Source organism: Eulemur rufifrons, chromosome 3, assembly GCF_041146395.1.
Source record: "Eulemur rufifrons isolate Redbay chromosome 3, OSU_ERuf_1, whole genome shotgun sequence".
Classification (NCBI taxonomy): Eukaryota; Metazoa; Chordata; class Mammalia; order Primates; family Lemuridae; genus Eulemur; species Eulemur rufifrons.
In genome coordinates, this window is record NC_090985.1 from 49,939,871 (window position 1) to 49,961,250 (window position 21,380).

Here is a 21,380-nt window from a genome sequence, read left to right on the forward strand (position 1 = left end):
AAATGGTGATATAGTATACATTTATGAATTTATCCACAGTCTTTTTTTCCCCCTCATTTTATCCATTAACATCTACCAGTGTTCCACAGATGATTATTTAGGAAATACTAAAGTATGAAATCAATGTATATATTTATATTGATACATTTTCCTTGGTTCATTAGAATAATTATTTGAAGGTATATTTATATAAAGGCATTAAAGTATATCAAAAATATATTGTGACTGCTGTCTCAAAAATTCCTTAACACGTCTACAGAAAATTAACATTATTCTCTTCTCTTAATATAGCCCACAGCTGTAAACAGCCAGAAACTCCTGCTCATGCAAATGTGGTAGGAATGGACCTTCCATCTCATGGGTATACACTAATTTATACCTGCCAGCCTGGCTTCTTCTTAGCAGGTGGAACAGAACATAGAGTGTGTAGATCTGATAACACCTGGACTGGAAAAGTTCCTGTTTGTGAAGGTAAATTTTCTCTATAAAAGCTTTTAACAGAAGAAAGTATACTATTTATGCCTTACTTGGATCAAGAGACAAAATCTCAAATTAGCTTAGGAACAAGGAAAATCACCAGCAACTCCAAGGGTAGGAGTAACGTAGACACTTTTGGATCCGGAGGCACAGAAATATCATTCAGGTTTTTTTATAGCTTCTCCATGCAGATTTTTCTTGCTTTATTTCCTACTTCAAGTTCTCTTTTCAAGGTAGTTTTATTATTTTTGCAGGGCTGTCATAACAAAGTACTACAAGCTGGGTGTCTTAACCCAACAGAAATTTATCCTTTCATAGTTCTGAAAGCCAGAAGTCCAAAATCAAGTTGTTGTCAGGAACTTGCTCCCCTGTAGGCTCTAAAAAGGAATCATTACTTGTCTCTACATAACTTTTGGCAGCTTCTGACAAGCATTTCCTGGCTCGGAGCCTTACTCCAATTTGTGCCTCCATCTTTATATGGCCGTCTTTCCCATGTATCTCTGTGTGTCTTCTCTTCTTATGAGGACACCAATCATTGTAGTTAGGACCCACCCTAAATTAAGGATTATTTTTTCTCAAGACCTCCAATTAATTATATTTACAAATACCCTATTTCTAAATAAGATCGTATTCTGAGGTTCCAAGTGAACATGAATTTGGGGGGTATATTATTCAGCCCATTAGAGTAGGGAAAACTGCTACCAGCTTCTCTGTGTTCACATCCTTTTGCCAGGGTGATCCAAGTAGAAGGAGTCTTTCTAAAAGTTTGGTCAGAAAAGCACTATTCAGGTCTCTGATTTTCACAATTTTGAACTGAGCCCATCTCTAAAGCCATTACTCAGCCAGGGCAATATGGTATTTTTACCAGATCTAGGTGAAATGTCCCCATCTATTGCTGTGTAGTCAGAACAATTCCCATCTGGATAAGAGATCGTGAGGTTACCAGAGAAAAAAGGGTTATGTTGCTAGAAGAAGAATCAAAGAAAATTTTTCTGGAGTTCTTCATAAGGTCATCAATAAATTCCTTCTCCTTATATCTAGCAAACCTTTTTGAGTTTGTTTCTAGACCTTCTAATTTTTGATCTCTTGTAGCATTCATAAATGACAGTGACTTTCTGTTTCTTAAAATGTTTTCACTCCTTTAGCCAGAACGTTATCCTGGTTGTTTTTTTCTTTCTAAAAATTTTTCATGATAGAAATCCCTACTGTATAAGAAGATCTTATTTTTTTATTTGCTTGTCTTTTTCTGTCTCCACTCCCCTGTCCTCCTATCTGCCCCTCCCCAGCTCGAATATGCTCTCATAACAACAGATTTTTTTCAGTGTTTACAACTGCAATTTCAATATCTAGATTAGTGCCTTAAATGTAGAAAGTATTCAATAAATATCTGTTGAATAAATAAATGTTTTATTTTCTCCTAATTTTGAGTATCCATTCTCCATTTTTAAAATGTTTTGTCTTTCCCACCCATGATTTTCTAAAGGCTCAGTGCTTTGCCATCTCTCTTTTCCATCCTTTATTCTCTCCTAAGTGATCTTATTCAAGCCAATGGCTTCAATAGTCTCTTCTGTGGAGATTACATACAAATTAATATTTCTAGCTCATTTATCTTTTAGCTCCAGACTTGTAAAGTGCTCACCTGACATCTCAACTTGAATTCTTAAAAGACATTTGAATACTCAGGACCTGCAAAACTAAATTCATAAATTTCCTTTCCTTATACAGTCTTCTTTTGGTATTCCCTATTTCAGTGATACCACCATCATACAGTTTTATAAGATATCTAGTAGTCACCTTAGATATCTTCCTATCCCTGTAAATTCACCACAATTTCAATAGCTTTATTATATATCTCCTTTTCTGGTAATCTAACTCAGCATTATTTCTACTGAGACTACTGCAGCAGCCTCTTCACTTCTCTGGTCATATCAATGCTTGCTCCTTTCCAAATTTTTCTTCATTTTGCAGCCAGAATGATGTTCACCCAAATCACTTCCCCTGTTTCCTTTTAAGACATCATGCATGTTGCTCTTAGAGTACATGGTCTATAAAGTACCATATGTCAGAGCTTCTACAACTTCCCAGTCTCTTCCAGCACCCTGAATGATTTATTTGTTTTTTTTATCTGTCTCTGGTTTGGCTTAAAACTTTAAAGATTTTGCCTTTGAGTCTGTCCAATTTTTCGTGACACCATAAGCTATCTTAACAAATTTTGATTCTTAAATGTGAACCCAACCCAAATGGTTTTTGCCTTTTGTCAACAGGAACATACTTTTAGCCCTCAGCTTCCATGTTGGAAACAATTGTTTGGCTTATGCCTCTAAAATAAGAAACAATATCCCAAGATGATAAGGCAGCACTAATCTGCCCCTTGTCCCACTGGAATGGGGGTAATTACTAAAGTTGTTAGCTGTACAAGAGGCTGAGATGTTGTGATGGTTAGGAGAAAACTAAATGATATATCAGATAATAAAATTGACAGTGCATCACATTGTGTGATCTTGTGTGTTATTAATTATATCAACTTTTGTAAACATGTTCATTTCTTTTCATAGCTGGTTCCAAAATATTGGTGAAAGATCCTAGACCCGCATTAGGAACACCCAGCCCAAAGTTAAGTGGTTAGTAATTTCATTTGTTTTCTAGAAGTCATGATTTTTAAAATCTACTTTCTTCACACAATAACTATTTATTTAGAAAAATATATTTTGGTGTAGAAAAAATATGCATTTGAGTATCTTGAATTTGATAATTTATGATATTGAATGTAAATCAATATAATACAGTGACATGATAATATTACAAAAATATTGTTTACAATTCACTTTGCCAAAAATGTTTATACTTTTCTCCATAATACTTACCTTGAAGGGTATCTGTAAAAGACTATAGCATAATAACAATACTTTTATTTAAAATATTAAATTTAAAAAGATCTTATCTATAATTATATGTATTTAAATTATATATTTATATAATTATAAATAATTAAATACATACTTTTAAAAAAGGGAACTAAATAGTATGAGAATAAAATATCAGCAACTTTTAGAACTTGTCCAGTTTATTTTCAGTTATTTTACTTAAAAAGCAAGTTTTAAAATGTAGCATAGCCATTAAAAACACAAGCTTTAAAGTCCTATAACCTTAATATAATTTCCATTTTATGTACTCCCCAGCCTGTTACGTTAGAAAAAATATTTTATGTATCTGAGCCTTCATTTCTTTATCGGTACAAAAGGAATAATGATTAAATTATTGCATAATGAACTTCATGAAAATGAAGTGCAAAGTGCTAAGCTTATAATAAGGCCTTGATAGACAAGGTCTGCTTTTTTAGTATTAGCATTTTATTTATGTTATAAAAATGAAAAGCTACAAGTAAAATAAGAGTTTAGTATTTGATCTTTACCTTGGAGACAAACTTTGCTTAGTTGTATTGGGCCAAGAGCAGTGTTAGAATCTAATTTTTGTTGGGTTCAGAAGTTCTGAATACACATACTACAAAAGTAAGATGACCACTAAACTGTGAAACTTACACTGATTTTTTTTTTTTTTCAACACTCAGTGAAAACGTACTGAATGCCACTAAGACAATCAAGGAATATGTCAAGATAAGGTAGCATTAGCAATGGAGTCAGAGAACCATAATGGTTAATCAATGCCCAGAAAATTCCAAGACGATGCTTTATCTGGAAGCAGAGGGGTGCTCTGAATAACAGCTCCAGCACATCAAGCATAAACCTGCACTATTCCAGAAAAAACATGGCTAATGTTAACCCAATAGATAAATCAGGCAGACTAAAAATTTAAAAAAAAAATATGAAAGAATAAAAAAATTAATAAGCTTTACCCAATATACATATATAAAAATTTCTATATTGAACAGCTATAAAATGTGTATTGTCCTAAAAGGCACATGAGACAGTGACAGCAATTGATCATATATAAAATAATAAATAAATCTAAACAAATTTCAAAGCAAAGTTAGTTTTCAGACCTGATTATCTGACCATGATTCAATTAAAAGTTAAGAAAATGCATAATTTAAAAAATTTTTGTATGTTTATAAATTCAAAGCAAGTTAGTACTAATAAATAACTCATGGATTATAAAAGACATTAAAATGGAAAATATAATGCTATGATTTAGTTATATGGAAAAAATCTAAGTACCAAAACTTCAGGACTGTAACAAAAGCAAAGCTGTGAGGGATATCTATAGCCTTAAATCTTTACATTAAAGAAAAATAAAGCCTTGGAATTAGTGAGTTAATTGTCCCTGTTAAGAAGATACAAAAAGTATAGGAGAATAACCAAAAGAAAGCAGAAATCAATGTAATAACAAAAACGAACCAAAAAAACCCACAAAGATAACAGAAAAAAATCTCAACAGAGCCAAAAGCAGTTCTTTGAAAAAAGGAACAAAGTAGAAAAATTTTTGGTAAAAATAACATAACAAAGGAAACGCGAACATAATTACATAGATAGCAATTTAAATACATTAGAAATATATTAACAGAAAACTATCAATAGCTATCAACATTTTTTAAAATGTTAAACAAAACAGACAAATTACTAAGAAATTGTATCTTACTAGAACTCATAAAGTTTGAATAATATTATAACAAATAAAGTACTAATTAAAATAATTTCCACAAAGAAAAACCAGGCCTTCATGGCTCTACTGATGAGTTCTACAAAATTTTAAAGGAATGGAACAGATAATCCAAGTTTTGTAAAAATTCTTTCAAACAATAAGACTAATTCTGTAGGCCCACCATAACCCTAATAACTAAGATAACAATTTTATAAAAGAGGAAAATTCAGGCCCATTGGACTCAGGATTATAGGTGAAAAAATCCTATATAAAATCTTAGCGAATCAAAACTAACATTTTAGTAGAAATAAAACATCAAAACCAAATTGGATTCATCATAAATATGCAGAAATATTTTAGTGTTAATCCTTAAAGTAATATATCATATTAAGAGATTAAAGCACAAAATATTATAATTGTAATACATGCAAAAAATTTTGTAAAATTCAACACCTACTTATGATTTTTTAAATTCTTAACAAATTAGAAAGGAAAAGACTTCCTTAACCTGAGTAAAAGTATCTATAAAAATTCTAGAGCAAACATTATCTTACATGAGAAATCATTAATCAATCTGCATTTCATTTAAAATCATGATTGAGACACAGTGATTAGATTACTCCAAAGATGACAAGAATAAAAGTTGGTAATTGTATCAAAGTAAGGAGCATGATCATTTATTTGACAACACCACGAAGCTCATGAAGCAAAGTTTAAATTCAAACATGTTTTGAAAGAAAAGGTTATGACCATCATTGTCTTACTTCTTTTCATTGATATTCCACATCAATGTTAGTTAGATGACATTTTGGAATTTACAAAGGACTGCCAAGTATTCATAATCATACTTAAATCTCAAAATAGACTTAACAGTAGAAAGAAATATTATCATTCCCATTATACATGGGAATGTGAGTGACCAAATAGTATCTGTCTCTCCCATCTATCATGAGTTACATTTCCCAGCTGCGTGTGGGAAAGGTGGAGGGTGGTGGTGGCACACTGGAGCCAGGAGATAGAGGCTCACCATGGTCAATTCTGTGCAATCCTCCATACTCTGCATTTAGTGATGTCATGTTGGTAGCTTGAAATATGCCCTTATGGGACTATTTCTACCATAGAAATCAGCAAATGCCACAAATCAGTTTTTTTTTTTTCCTAAGTGCCCGTTGTTAAACATTTACTACCTTACCAGTGATTAAATCTGATGCAACTAACTTTGCTGCTGCCACTACCTACTTCTTTCCATTGCTATTGTCTCCTGCAACTAAGGTTCTCTTTCATACTCTTTCAACCTACACTTCTTAATTCCCCTGAGTACCGTGGACACAAGATCATTAGGTATAACAAATTTTTATTAAAGATTTTAGGGTAGCGAAGAGTAATCACAGTATAGGCCATGGGAAATAAACAATCAGAGAGACAGCACCACATTTATTGAGTGCCTACTATTTGTCAGGCATGACCTTTAGAGAATCTTTCTCCCTTTCTCCTCTAATTTCTGCAACCAAGAGCCTATTATCCCCTTATTCCTGACCTTTCTAATGTGGGGTAATTTAGCCTGTCAACTCCCTGCTGCAAAGCATGTTCTAGATACACTTTTTTTAGTCAAAGACTCTTTTAAAGTGCTTACCAAATCAGGGGCTTTTTATTCACACGTTATATCAAACATTTAGGTAAGCTTTCCCCATACATACAGAACACAGTGGTGAAGCTGGGGATTTGGGGAGAGAGAGCTACTAGGAATATGACTTGGCAAAGGTCACAGAGCCAGGGCTATTTATTTTTGATGAAATTAACTACATGGCTGATAAATATATATTTATGTATATTATTAGCAGTTATATAGTGATCTATAAGAGCAACAATTTTTCTATTTTATCTGCATAATATTAATAATAATAGTAATGGTAGCAGCTAACACTTAGCCAAACACTTCACATTCGTTTGTTTAACCTTTCTAACAACTCTATGTTAATCCCATGTGAATCATGAGGAAATTCAGTTTTAGAAAGTTTAAAAATTCATGTCAATGACACAATATATAAATTGTAGAGGAGGGACTTAAATATAAGCAGCCCACCTCTAGAGTCTGTACTTCCAACCCTTCTGCTATTAATACATTGCTTACGAATATCATGGAAATACAAATTTCAGTTGTTAGTGAAATATGCAGTAAAAACTTAACTCTTGAGGATATTTTATGTTGATTCTCTATAGCAGTTTTGCTTTATTTGTTTGATAGAACTCAGGGAATGCACAATTTGTAAACCCACTCTCTGTGATCTGACCAGTAAGAAGACATCAGGTGGCATATCACCACTAATGTGTTAGGGGGAAAAAAAGACTTCTAAATCCACTTCATTCACTCACTTACCCAAATAGGCATGACTCCCTTGAATACCTGATTTCTAGGGATGTGCTTTACTGTGAGGTATAGGATTAATGGAAGCTTCTCTCAGCTGCTTCCCTAGAGCTGTGTAGACTGTGATGTAACTAATTTGCATAATTCCAATTTATGTAAATAATTTATATAAATATAATAAGTCTTATTTGGCTGTTATCTAAAATCTACAATGGTGTTTCTTCCTTAGATGAAAGTTTTATAATACTTAGAATATTCTTTGTTTCTATCACAATTCATCTCTCTCTCTCATGAGAGTTAGGCAATTCTAATGACAATTCTAGACAATTTAGTGACAATTTCTAAAAATACCTGTAAACCTCAAAGTTGTAAATATAGTGGAGCTCTATTCTTCTTCAGGAGCATCTATTATTGGAATAACTGAACTTATTATTCTGTTAAGCAGACAAAAGAGCACTCCCTCCCCAAAATCTTCCAGGGCCATTCTGCAAAAAGGGTGTTTTAACTCTATGCTCTTTCTACTATGAATCTATTCCCACTGTTAGGAGAAAGACAGGCTTCCCTGAACTTGTGTATAGACTGACATGGCTCAGTAAAATAATTTTATTTTCCTTATGAAAGAAAAATACTGTTATAGGAGACCTAATGTAAGTGAAGTATATATTTACTTGAGTTCTAAATATAAGCCCCATGTCTTTAATTGGTACTATCTCTCTTGTGGATGATCTATGAACAAGTCTAGTTTATTACAATTTTGATTTGTCCTAAAAACTTGAAACATGAAGAACTCATTTTATAACAGTCGACATTATTGTGTATTTAGCAGTATGTCATTCAGTAAACTAATATTGATTAGTCTACTATTTAATGCTTATATTTTTATAATACTATACATTGAATGTGTGGTTTGTTTAATCTATTCATAGTTCCTGATGATGTGTTTGCTCAAAATTATATATGGAAAGGCTCTTACAATTTCAAAGGAAGGAAACAACCCATGACCTTGACAGTTACTAGTTTCAATGCTTCCACTGGGAGAGTTAATGCAACACTGAGCAATAGCAACATGGAGCTGCTACTTTCAGGTATCACATTTAAAAACACCAATGAAAAATAGTGCCTTCATGCATTTATTTCTATCATGATTTAATTATTTTTATTAATGATTTTTATACTGTGAAATATTTTTGATACATTTGTTTTTGATGACATATTCATTCAGAACCAAGGTTTTCTGGTTTTCAGATTGATGAATAAATATTGCTACACAAATATAAAACTCTGTAGTTTTGAATAAGTTTCTGCAAGCATATTTTTTGTAGGTAGAATTAGATGTCATGTATTAGAACAGAACTTTGAATTTAATATGAAAACAAGTAAATCTTTCTCTGTTCTCATAAAACCAAAGAAACCGAATCAGTGATTTCCAAACTATTTCTATGGTCACAAAATCATTTCTTAAAATGTATAGGTGTCAAAATTTAAGACAGAAAAGGTAGAGCTGCACTTATTTAAGCAGGCATAATGGAACCAGCACCTGTTTAATCTCCTCAAGTTTCTATTTCCACTGTCCAGTACCCACATCCCTCATTATCTTTGGTTGCTCTGGTTTTTCTCCCATTCAGATATTTTCTCAAATGTCATCTACTCAGGCAATACTCCCAATGACCCAATCTAAAGGAGCCTTCATACTACAAATGCAGTCAGACACACCTTAGCATTAGACAGCCTCCCTGTTTATTTTCTTCTCTTTACTATTTGGAATTATGTTATATTATTTGTTATTTATCTATATTCTCACAATATAAGCTCTAAGAAGGGAGGTCATTCCAATTCATTATTCTATCCTCTGAGGTTAGAAGAGGATCTGGATCAAAATAGACATCAATAAATATTGTCAAATTAATAAATTTGAATCATCATTGCTCTCATGTTTAAAATGTAGCATTGATATTTGATATTGCAAATATGAAATATCCATATTGTAAACTTCTTGTATATATATCCTATATAATTATTAATAATGAAATAATTTTGGTATAATAAAATGGAAAATAATATCATATTCATTGCTTTTCTAAACTTTAAAAGAAATAGTGAGCATTGTTTTGTATTATCAAATGATCCTTTCTGCATTAAACCCAAAATAAAAGTATTAGAATTTAATGTGTATTATATTTTTAAAAGTACATACAATTATACATTATTAATTGAAAGAGCTTCAAATGAATGAGAAAAATGTATTTAAATTGTGACAAATGATTTATCTAACTTTGAAATGTAAACACATTTTTTCTTTATTTTCTGTAAAAGAGTTAGCCCAAAATAAATGTTTACTTATTCTGATCTAGAGAAACTTCAAAATAGATTCCTACAAATATAGAAAAAAAAAAACATAAATAATTAGATTAATTTACTTTCACTCAGTCTCCATATAAACCAATTGTAGCAGTTTCCTGGCAATATTATTTTTGATTACTTTTATGTCCTCTTCCTATTGATTGTAATTTACTGTAGGCTAAGATCTATGTTTCATTATCTTTGTCTTCCCAGCATATTATGGTACCTTATTACATACGTGAAAAATTAAATGAGTCAATGAATGGAGTCAAATTTTAACCAACAGTTTATTTTTTAAAGCCTTTTCCCTATACTGTTCCCCTAAACATGTTTACACTTTGGCTTTTTGCTACTCTTAGAATACTCACCATTTTAAAAAAAACATTGTATATATTTTTGTTTCTCTCCTTTATGACATTACATGTATTTACCTTCTCAAACTAAAAATTCTACTTTATTTTCAAGACCCAGCTCGAATGCTTTTTCTTAATAAGTATTTCCGGATCATTCTAGTGTGAAATGTTCCCTCTCTCTTCTGGCCTTTTATTTATCACATTCTTTCATGTATTTTAGTTAGCTGTGTACCTTACTTGTATCTTCTACTTCATTGGAAATTCTTGAGAATAGGAACAACATATATCTATCTTTGTGGCTCCAGCAGTACTTAGAATATTCTCTTTCAGAGGGCTGGCACCTAATTCATTATTAAAGAAAATATCCAGAATTTTAACATTTGATTTGTGTACTTGAAGATTTTAGAATCTGATTGGAGGAAGAAACCATTTTGTTTGCAGTATCTTGGAATTATGTTATTCTAAAAAGTAGTACTTAATTTTAGTAGCATGGGTAATTTAAACCTCACAATTAAGATTTAAGTTGAGGGTTTCAGCCAAAAGACAGATCGATGTGTATTCCAAGATTTGTAAACAGCATTATGGGTGAAGCCATCCTTGCCTTGGGTCTTGTTTTATTTCTTTTCCTACTACATATTCTACATGATATATTTAAGGAGTTATAGATAATAAAATAAAACATAACTATTTACAAAATTAAGACTAAATGTCCTTGCATTTTACAGGGGTATATAAAAGTCAGGAAGCTCGCTTAATGTTACACATATATCTTATTAAAGTACCAGCTCATGCTTCTGTGAAGAAAATGAAGGAGGAAAATTGGGCTATGGATGGTTTTGTAAGTACAGTTCTTTAAAAGTCTGCTGCTGATTTAGTGATAAATTTGTAGTTTGTCCAGAAAAAGGGAATTTTCCAAATTTACCTAATAATGAACACATATACACACATTTGTGTTAATATATATAAATATTTAGTATTCTAAAGTATCAAGCCTAGGATTATTGGATTCTGTAGTACATTGCTTACTTTTGTAGTGTATATGTATGTGTGTGTGTGTGTGTTTGTAGGTGTTCATATAGGTTTTCATTGATTTCATCAAATGTATTCTATTTACAATCAGCAGTATGATAAGTAAATCTGAATAAAATATAATTCAGTCTTTGTCCAGAACCACTATTTAAGGCATATGCAAAATATTTACAAAATGGATCAATTAAGTATGTCCATTAAATTGAATATAATTTTTTATGAAGTTTGTGAAAAAGAACTTATGTGAGCTGCTTTCTGTGGGGAGATAGTTACCGTAGCTTCACCAAGGAGTTGCTCTGTTGTACTGAGTTGCTTATGTGAATGGAGTTTCTAAATTAACAATTAGAAGCAACAAGTCTTTTATTAACCCACTGGCCAGGAATCTTTGCTGAAGAATAAGCATGAGAGATCAGACCATATATTCTCAAGTATCAAGCCTTCTTTTATAGTGGGAAAGAAGGTACTATATTAGGCCACAGACTTCAATAAGTTTTGTTCCTGAGGAAAAAATTTCAATCCTGTTTCTCTACTCTGTACTGTTATCATGGAGTTGAGAACTAACTCAAGTCTTTAATGCACTCAATTTTTTAACTGTATTATTTCATATAGGAAAGAAAATGAATTTATTCATTAAAATACTAGAGTTTGAGCTATTCTCTTCAGAACTATTTCATTTTTTAAAATGGCCATGCCCATGGTATGATGTTGATAATAAGAAATAATTCACTTGTTTGTGAAATGTCAGACTTTCATGAGTGGTTTGATATACTTTGCTTTTGGGTGACGATTCAAGTTTTTTACTACTTTTATAATAACATACATGACTTAGGTCAATGGTCTCCAACCTTTTTGGCACAAGGGACTGGTTTCATGGAAGACAATTTTTCTGCTAATCAGGGAGGGAGAGGATGGTTTCAGGATGATTCAAGTGAATTACATTTATTGTATACTTTATTTCTATTATTACTTTGTAATATATAATGAAATAATTATACAAGTCATCATAATGCAGAATCAGTAGGAACCCTCAGCTTGTTTTCCTGCAACTAGATGCATGGGGGAGATGCGGGGGGGATGGGAGACAGTGACAGATCTGACAGGAGGCAGAGTTCAGGGAGTGATGCCAACAATGGGGAGCGGCTGTAAATACAGATGATGCTTTGCTAGGTTTCTGGTCACTCACCTCCTCCTGTGTGGTCCTGTTCCTAACAGGTTGTAGTCTGTTAGGAACTGGTCCGCAGCCTGGGTGTTGGGGACAACACACTTAGGTCCCTAATTGACATTAGTAGGCACAAACTTCAGGGTAAATTCACATTACCAGTTAATTATGTGGGTCACCAAAATGTATCAATCCTTATTTTTAACCTATGAGATCAAATGACATTATTTATGTAAAGTATTTTTTAAATATAGGATTTTATGCAAATGCAAGGTGCATGTAGTAGTTAGCATTTACAGCATCAGACATAGCCAGGAAATCTCAGGGTCAAACAATAAGTATTTAGTTCTTTCTCATGTGTCAGGGGTTATCTGTGGAGCCTCTGCTAGAGGCTGTGGTATCAAGTTCAGGTCTGCTCTGCGTCTCATTGTCTCTTCCTGGCGCTGAGGCTGGAGGGTCAGCCACCTGGAGCATGTTCTTTCCTTGCCCGAAGTCAGAAGCTCTCAGTGGGGCATGTTGTTCTGAAATAAGCTCAAATATATTGACATATGCCTGTTTTTTAGAAGCTCAATTTAAATATAATTCACATGTCCTACAATTCATCCATTTAAAGTGTACAATTCAGTGGTTTTTACTATATGCAAAGGTATGTGTCATCATCACCATAGCTGATTTTGGAACATTCTCGTCACCTCAGAAAGGAGCTCCACAGCCTTTAGCTATCACCCCCTCTACCCCTCCTCATCTTCACCCCAACCCTAAACAACCACTAATTTATTTTCTGTCTCTGTAAATTTTCTTGTTCCAGACTTTCATATGAATAGAATCATATAATATGTGGTCTTTTGTGACTAGCTTTCTTTCAGTTGGTATAATGGCATATTTTATGTCTCTTAAGACCTAAGCTTGCAACTGAACTATTGGGGCAATCCCACCCACGTTCTGCTGGCCAGAGCAAGTCACAAGGCCATGCCCAACTGACTGACATAGGGAGTGTACTCTTTCCACAAAGGCTGGTGGGAGAGGCAGGAGGAATACACACATGTGGAACAATAACCTCATTTACAAAGTACAGTATTTTTAGAGTTTGATTCTTAATTGATCATTTGCCTCAGTCTGTTTCATTACATCATTACTTTTTCTTTTACAAAAGGTGTTTTAGCCTAAAAGAAATCTATATATTCATATCATTATATTAATAGCCACTCCCTTTTTTCAACACCATAATTATTTAAAATTGGAAAATTTACTTTTGCTTTTAGTGATGGGAAATGTACACAACGTGCTGTGTTTTACAATAGCAGAAAGATATCAAAGAGAGGAACTTGGGATAATATCCATTTCAGAGTAAAATTGAATATTTATTAAGGCTGGGAAAATATAGCTATGGCCATTATTCAGATTTATTCAAACTTTAAAACATTTTTAGGTTTCTGCTGAGCCTGATGGAGCTACCTATGTATTTCAAGGATTTATTCAAGGCAAGGATTATGGACAATTTGGACTACAAAGACTGGGTAATGTATTCATTTTGATTTCCATGAAGTTCCTTTATTACTCCAGACAGCATAAGAAAAGAGAGTGGATTCTGTACATTAGGCACAGTTACTACATTTTGAATTCTGCATTGTCAGGACTATACATTGATACATTTGATAGCCCTTTTAAATAATCACATTCTTCAAACTATTGGTTCTTTATGTACCAATTCAGTACAGTGTGTAGGTTTTCATCACATTTCTAATAAATGTGACAAACTGTCTTGCCCTTAAGCAAATAAAAAGTAGAAAAAATGATATAGATAAAAAAGGAAATATTAAACTGTAAATTATTTTATCTTATCTCATGATAACTGTAATACTTCTCTTCAGTTTGAATATTGTTGCAATTTTCTTACTCTTCTGAAAATGTAGTGGCATTTTGAGAAACTCATAGGGTCTGGAAAGGGAAAATAACTTTGAGGAATGGGCCCCGTTGGGAACCTGGTACTCTTCAAATATGGAAATTTTCTGTGGTAGAAGGCACAGGGTTTTGTCATTCTTGTTTCCAACTTTTCTGTATATATGTGTGTGTGTGTGTGTGTGTGTGTGTGTGTGTGAAAACATTTAATGGTTTTGCTAGAATGTATTTATAAATAGCTTTTGGTGTATAATTCTCTTAAGGTATACTGTGTTCCATTATTACATCATGACATGGACACTTAAAGAATAATTTCACGCTCTAAGAACTACTATTTGATATTTATCTTTAAAAATCATTACTTTGAACTTTTCATAAATACACTGAGTCACTGGAAAAATAAGGTACAAAATAAGGTACTTTTTTTTTTTAACCTGGACAAAGGTGTGGTTTAGTTGAATATAATTGTTTATAATAAAGGGAAATTAATTTTCTCTAAATGAACAATAATAACAAGATGTCATTTCATATAATGTCTCCCTAAAATTGTGTTTTAAAAACAAAATAAAACACTCATTAGCATGGTACATTAACACAGTTAGTTGTGTTATTGAGTGTAGAATATTCTCATAGAATATTCCCCAAAGTGTCTCTAACACTACACATCTAAAACAGAACCTACAGAAAAAGGAGCTATTTCCTCTTCTCCCATCTCTGTGCCAACATCGCTAATTTTTCTCATTTTTTAACTCTGCCAATACCATCACCATCCTCTCAGCTACAAGTAGACACTTCTAACCCTGTGCCTCCTTACCTCTTTCTTCCACACAAACCAGTTCTGTTAGCTTTAACTATGAATGTTCCTCAGATCTATCTTTTCTTGCTCTTCCTAGGACTCTAGTTCAAATTTTAATTTCCTTTTTTATCTGGGTTGCTGTTCCAACCTTTTAACCATACCTGTTTCCAGACTATGCTCTCTCAAGTCCATCCTGCCCTAGTCACTGTTCTAAATCTCATGTCTTATCACTGGGTCTTTTATTTCTAAACACCTTCATTTACCCCTGCCTGAAGTGGGTAGTAAGTTTGTGCTCTTTAGAGTGGTATTTATTCCCTTTCAGAATCTAGCCATAATTTGTTATTTTAGCCTCCTACTCCTACCACATGTCAATGCTTGTCACATCCCCAACATAAGCCACTTGCCTTCCCATTTCTAGACTTGTAATGATCCTGCTTCCTTCTTCATTTGTTGTTCTACTGATTCCTCAAAGCCAAGACTACATTGTATATCCTCCAGAATTACTCCTCTTTGTAAAGGACATTGACCATTACTTCATGCTTTATGTAAACACCTGTTAGTGTCTCTATACATCTTCCCATTATTGTATAAACTCCTCACTTCAGAAACTCTGCTTATTTTTTAGTCTGTATTCTTTCTTGGAAAAATATCTTATACATGATATGCATTGTGCAAAAATGTGTAAAAATGAGTTGAAGGAGTTTCATGAATTATGTGTGCTTGCTTTGTACATTTCCAAATAGATACCTTAAGAGTAGAAGAAATTAATTGGTTCATAAAAGCAGAAATCAATTATAATAAAATAAAGTTGGTTTTGTATTTATAATCCTTTTTTATTTTATAGGTCTGAATATGTCAGAAGGTTCAAATTCTTCGAATCAGCCTCATGGTACAAATAGTAGTTCTGTGGCCATTGCTATTCTTGTGCCTTTTTTTGCACTTATATTTGCAGGATTTGGATTTTATCTTTATAAACAAAGGTAAGTTTATTAATTTTTAACTACAAAATGTTTCCCAAATCTGTCTTTCATATTATTTCTACTGCTCTAATTCAAATCCTAATTTCCATTTTTTGGAGGGTTGTTGACTGTGTGTTAACTGTTGCCACAGTTGTTGAAAAACTTACTTCTCCTGCCCACCCCGGCAACACCAGATACACGTAACAAAATTGTTTTGTTATACTGCACAAGCATTCAGTTTAACCCTTTTTCTTTTTCCTGTCGATTTCCTAATATAGAACTAATTATACAATTTATTTTTACATGATCCATAATGAGACTTTAGAGATAGAAAATCTAGGTTAAGGTTTAAAGGAGAAATGATATCACCTTCCAGATTTATTTAGAAAACTCGGAAGAAGCTTATATCCAAACCTCTCAGTTCACATGACAATACTGACTGATTTTGCCCAGGAAGACAGATGGTAAAATGCTCTATTCCTCTCGTTCATCTTCTGTTTCTTTGATGATTATACAATTACTATGTTATATTTGTGATGTATCTGGTATATGACTATACATAGTATTAGTAGATCCTATTTACTTCACCCATGATATCATCCTGATGAGAGCTTTACTATGTAATTCTTCACTATTTGGGACAATACCTTATCAAGAAAAATATATGTAGGTAACCAGATAATTAAAATTGTTATTACTTAAATATGTTTTTTTCCAAAAGTGATGTTTTTAATTTGTGTCAGCCTGAAATAACTAAGAATGATTTATTTAATATTATATAAATTTATAGTGAGTGTGAATTAGCTGTTGTTTAGGTCTGGCTAATATATTTTATTAATAGATAAAGAATAATCATCACTACATTTATTCATAAAACAAGCTATGTCAACTTTTTTAATGTGGAAAAATGCATATAACATAAAACTCACCATTTAAGCCATTTTAAAGTATATAATTCAGTGGCATTTAGTACATTCACAATGTCATACAGCCATCAATGCAGTATAATCCCAGAACATTTTCATCACCCCCAAACCCCAAAAGGAAATTCCATACTCATTAAGTAGTCACTTCTCATTTCCTTTACTCAGACTCAAACAACTATGAATATGCCTCATTTGGTTTGCTTATTCTGAATATTTCATATAAATGCAATCATATAATATGTGACATTTTGTGCATGGCTTCTTAAACTTAGCAGAAATTTTTCATATTACATCCATATTATAGTGTGCATCAGTACTTCATTCCTTTATATGGCTGAATAAATAGTCCATTGTATAGATATACAATGTTTTGTTTGAAAGTATCCATTCATTCAATCCAGTTGATAGACATTTGGGTTATTTCTACCTTTTGACTATTATGAGTAGTGTTACTGTACACATTTGTATACAAGTTTTTGTTTGAAAACTTGTTTTCAATTCTTTTGGCTATATACTCAGAAATGAAATTGCTGGGTTATATGGTAATTCTATGTTTAACTTACTAACCACCAAGCTGTTTTCCATAGTACCTGCACCATTTTACAAGCCTGCCAGCAATGTGTGAGGGTTCCACTTTCTCCACATTCTCACCAACATTTGTTATTTTCTGGTTTTTGAGTTTTCTTTATTTGCTTTTTTTTTATAGCCATCCTAGTGTATGTGGCGTTGTATCTCAATTATATAATTGATACAATTATACAATGAAATGTGGGAAAGAGAAACTAGATTAGCATTAGTCAAAGCGGGAGAAATAAAGAAATGAAACAGGAATTCAAGACCAGCAACCTACACCAGTCAACCTAGACTCTATGTGTTGGGTTAACTAAAGGCAAATGTTTAATTATCAGTAACTCTTTGGGAACTATTTTCATGACTTGAATATTAGTATAGTCGTTTCTTCTTTGAGTTTTTGAATTTGCCTGCTCTAATGGATATCATTTTAAAAATCAAATTCAGTATTTGTGTTTTATGGATATTCCACATATTTTTGCACAATAGGCTTCAGCATCAATTGTCTACTATTCATGGAATCCCTTCTCCTTCATGCAGAACTAACCCCTTATCCTTCAGGTCTCAGATTAAATTTTACTTCCTAAGAGAAGCTTGTTCTTATTAACTCTCCTAAAGTGGCTCCTAGTTACTTCTTATATGAACCATTTTCCTTTTCATCATAATGAATTCTCATTACTTACTATTTTTTGTTTTATTTATTTTTAATTTAGTTATTGTTTTCTATCACTACAATGTGAGCTCCATGAGAGTAAAGAGTTTGTATGCTTTTTTAAAAAAAATTATATAGCCAATGCCTAGAATCATGACTGGGACATAATAGATGTTCAGTAAATATTTGACAATGAATGAATAAATAGTAATGAGATTTAAATTCACCATCATTATTCTCATTTATTTATATTATACATGATAAGTCATAATTTATTATTTCATAAGGAAAATTATAATAAAACCCATATTATTTATTTATATTAGTCATATCAGTGCTGTATATAAATATGTGTTATCTGTAAGTGAACACTCATATACTGCTGGTGGGATTGCAAACTAGTCCACCCCTGTGGAAAGTAATATGGAGATACCTCAAAGAGCTACAAGTAGAACTACCATTTGATCCAGCAATCTCATTACTGGGCATCTTCCCAAAGGTACAAAAGACATTCTATAAAAAAGACATCTGCATTCCAATGCTTATAGCAGCACAATTCACAATTGCAAAGATGTGGAAACAACTCCAGTGCCTATCAATACATAAATGGATTAATAAAATGTGGTATATGTATACCATGGAGTTCTACTCAGCCACAAAATATAATGGTGATCTAGCACCTCTTGTATTACCCTGGATACAGCTGGAGCCCATTCTACTAAGTAGAGTATCACAATAATAGAAAAACAAGCACCACATGTACTTACAATCAAATTGATATTAACTGACGAACACTTACGTGCACATATAGTAGCAACATTCACTGGGTGTTGGGCAGGTGGGAGTGGGGAGGAGGGGATGGGTATATTCACACTTAATGGGTGTGGTGCACACCATCTGGAGGATGGACACTCTTGAAGCTCTGACTTGGGTGGGCAAAGGCAATATATGTAATCTAAACATTTATAGCTCCATAATATGCTGAAATAAAAAAAAATACTAAAAGTAACTAGGATTTAAAAGTAATAAGTAAATTGTTCAAGTTTGATTTATTGAGTTTATAACTTCTCAACTAATATTTTTAAGCTACATTATCCATGATAACTCAAGTATGTTATGTTTGAGCCCTAGTCTGCTATTTCTGGAAGAAAGTTAACACATAGCTAATCAATGTTCTCATCAACAGGACTGCACCCAAAACACAGTATACAGGATGTTCAGTTCATGAAAATAACAATGGCCAAGCAGCTTTTGAAAATCCCATGTATGACACCAATGCGAAGTCAGTGGAAGGAAAGGCAGTACGATTTGATCCCAACTTGAACACGGTTTGCACAATGGTATAACGAGGCAACATTGCCTTCTTTGGAAGTTTGGAAATCGACACACAAAACAGTGCACATTTAGTTCACTGCTAAACCAATTAAAGCACACTTTTCAGGACATGCTGGGTCACCTTTTCCTGAGGAATGATAGAGAAGAGTGTTTTTTCATAAACTGGACCATAATTCTTCATGTTTACCATGGAGAGTTTTACAGAAATTCGGCTGCACTCTGAGAGTGCTTACTCACAGTTTATTTGCTTTTTTTAAAAAGGAGATTATTCTAAAACATAAACTTATTTGCATATATTGGAGGAGCATCCACTATCAGTATTTCTGTGCTTTATAAACTATATTAGAGGAACTGGGTTTAAAAAAAAAAAGATATAGGGTAGAAAATAAGAGCTATACTTACAAGAGTCAATAGATCACTGACTTCTCTTTAACTGTCCTGAGCTACATTATGTCCATAAGTCTGTACTTCATACCAATTTATCAGTTATTCATTCTTGTCAAGGCATTGTTTTCCTTATTTAAGATTGAATCATGACTTTAAATGTTTGTGAGCTAATTTATGCCACAGAAGAGATAAGGTTGCCCACTCTGATTTGATGCCTTCTATTTTTTGTTCTTCAGTATCATATTGATATTCTTTTTTAGACTGGTTGTTATAGTTTCTGCAAATGGCAAGGTCACTGTGCTACCCTCCTAATTTCTTCATTATGGAGTAACCACTATTATTCAGTGAGCCATGGGGTGGTGTCTAATTCCTCGCTTCAATATGTTTTGTCATCTATAAACCATTTTGTCTGGCAAAAATTATCTATAACAATGATTATTTTGCAGTTATCTGAGACACCAAACTTACCATCCTTTACTTCTCAATGTTTTTGAAAGACCATATAGAACTTATTAATAATCCATTGTATTTAGTTTATGATATATCTACATATCCTACCAGTTGAGCCTTCAAATTTAATATTATTTTGACACTTTTAACTTTCATCTAACAATGATTAGAAATATATTTTGGTCCAGTTTCTAAATGTGATGACTGAAAAAAAATTAGTCTTGCAAATCACCAATATAAATTTGTTTCCTAAAGTTGTGGATTTATCAAATTTTCATATATTTTAAAATTTCTGTACCCTTATTCTTAAAAAGCAGGTTTCAGATAAAATAGGTTTCTTTCATTGTCAAATGAAAATATGTATTTGTTAAGTTTTTGGTGGCTCATTTACAACTGTATCATACAGTAATGCCAGCATTTTTATTTAATAGGCCATTGTCTTCCTTTTATAGCATGTTTCACTTCATTGAATAAAATTATGTACCCAGCGTGAACTCTTTGTTGTTGTCCCTTTCAAATATGGATAACTCTGTTAACAGTCTCGACATTTTGTATCATGAGACAGAGTGCCTAAGAGAAACCATTGCACCTGGGAGCGCTGCTTGGATCTATCTCTACAACATTTAGTGAATTTCTTGTAAACCACTTTGAGATACATTGTTTTGGAAATTCATACAATTTTCTGAACATTGTACTCTACTGACAGGATGCAGTTTTAAATTTTATGCCATCAGTTATTTATTCTTGTTTATTCAAATGACTGCAATAACAACGATTCGTTCATTAATGTTAAGGTTAATACACTTAAGATCTTGTTTAAACATTATTTCTTCTGCAACTGGCTACTCCTCTTATATTAATGCATACACTTTTGTAAAGAAGTATATTTTTATGAAAAAAACTTTGTAAAAGTATGATGTAAATTTTCAGTGCAATGTAAACAAAATAAAAATGGATTATTGCTTTTGTAAAATGTGTATTCCTTTCAAAATCATCGACAACTCTTCTGGTTAGTAAGAGGAATAAACAGCCCATGCTTATTTGGTATTTTTAGAAGTTCCAAAACTTCATGTTATATATATAT

At 32.5% G+C, this 21,380-nt stretch overlaps 1 protein-coding gene across 3 annotated transcripts in view; it reads left to right on the top strand.

Annotated features, from left to right (window-relative positions):
• CSMD3 (CUB and Sushi multiple domains 3) overlaps positions 1-19,470 on the top strand; it is a 1,111,380-nt gene extending 1,091,910 nt beyond the window's left edge. For all 3 annotated transcript variants that reach the window (XM_069466068.1, XM_069466069.1, XM_069466070.1), the window contains 7 exons: positions 292-471; positions 3,033-3,098; positions 8,368-8,526; positions 10,860-10,972; positions 13,752-13,839; positions 15,862-15,997; positions 19,311-19,470. In XM_069466068.1, the coding sequence (XP_069322169.1) occupies positions 292-471; positions 3,033-3,098; positions 8,368-8,526; positions 10,860-10,972; positions 13,752-13,839; positions 15,862-15,997; positions 19,311-19,470 (902 nt within the window). The remainder of the gene's footprint in view (positions 1-291; positions 472-3,032; positions 3,099-8,367; positions 8,527-10,859; positions 10,973-13,751; positions 13,840-15,861; positions 15,998-19,310) is intronic.
• The last annotated feature ends 1,910 nt before the right edge of the window (positions 19,471-21,380 follow it).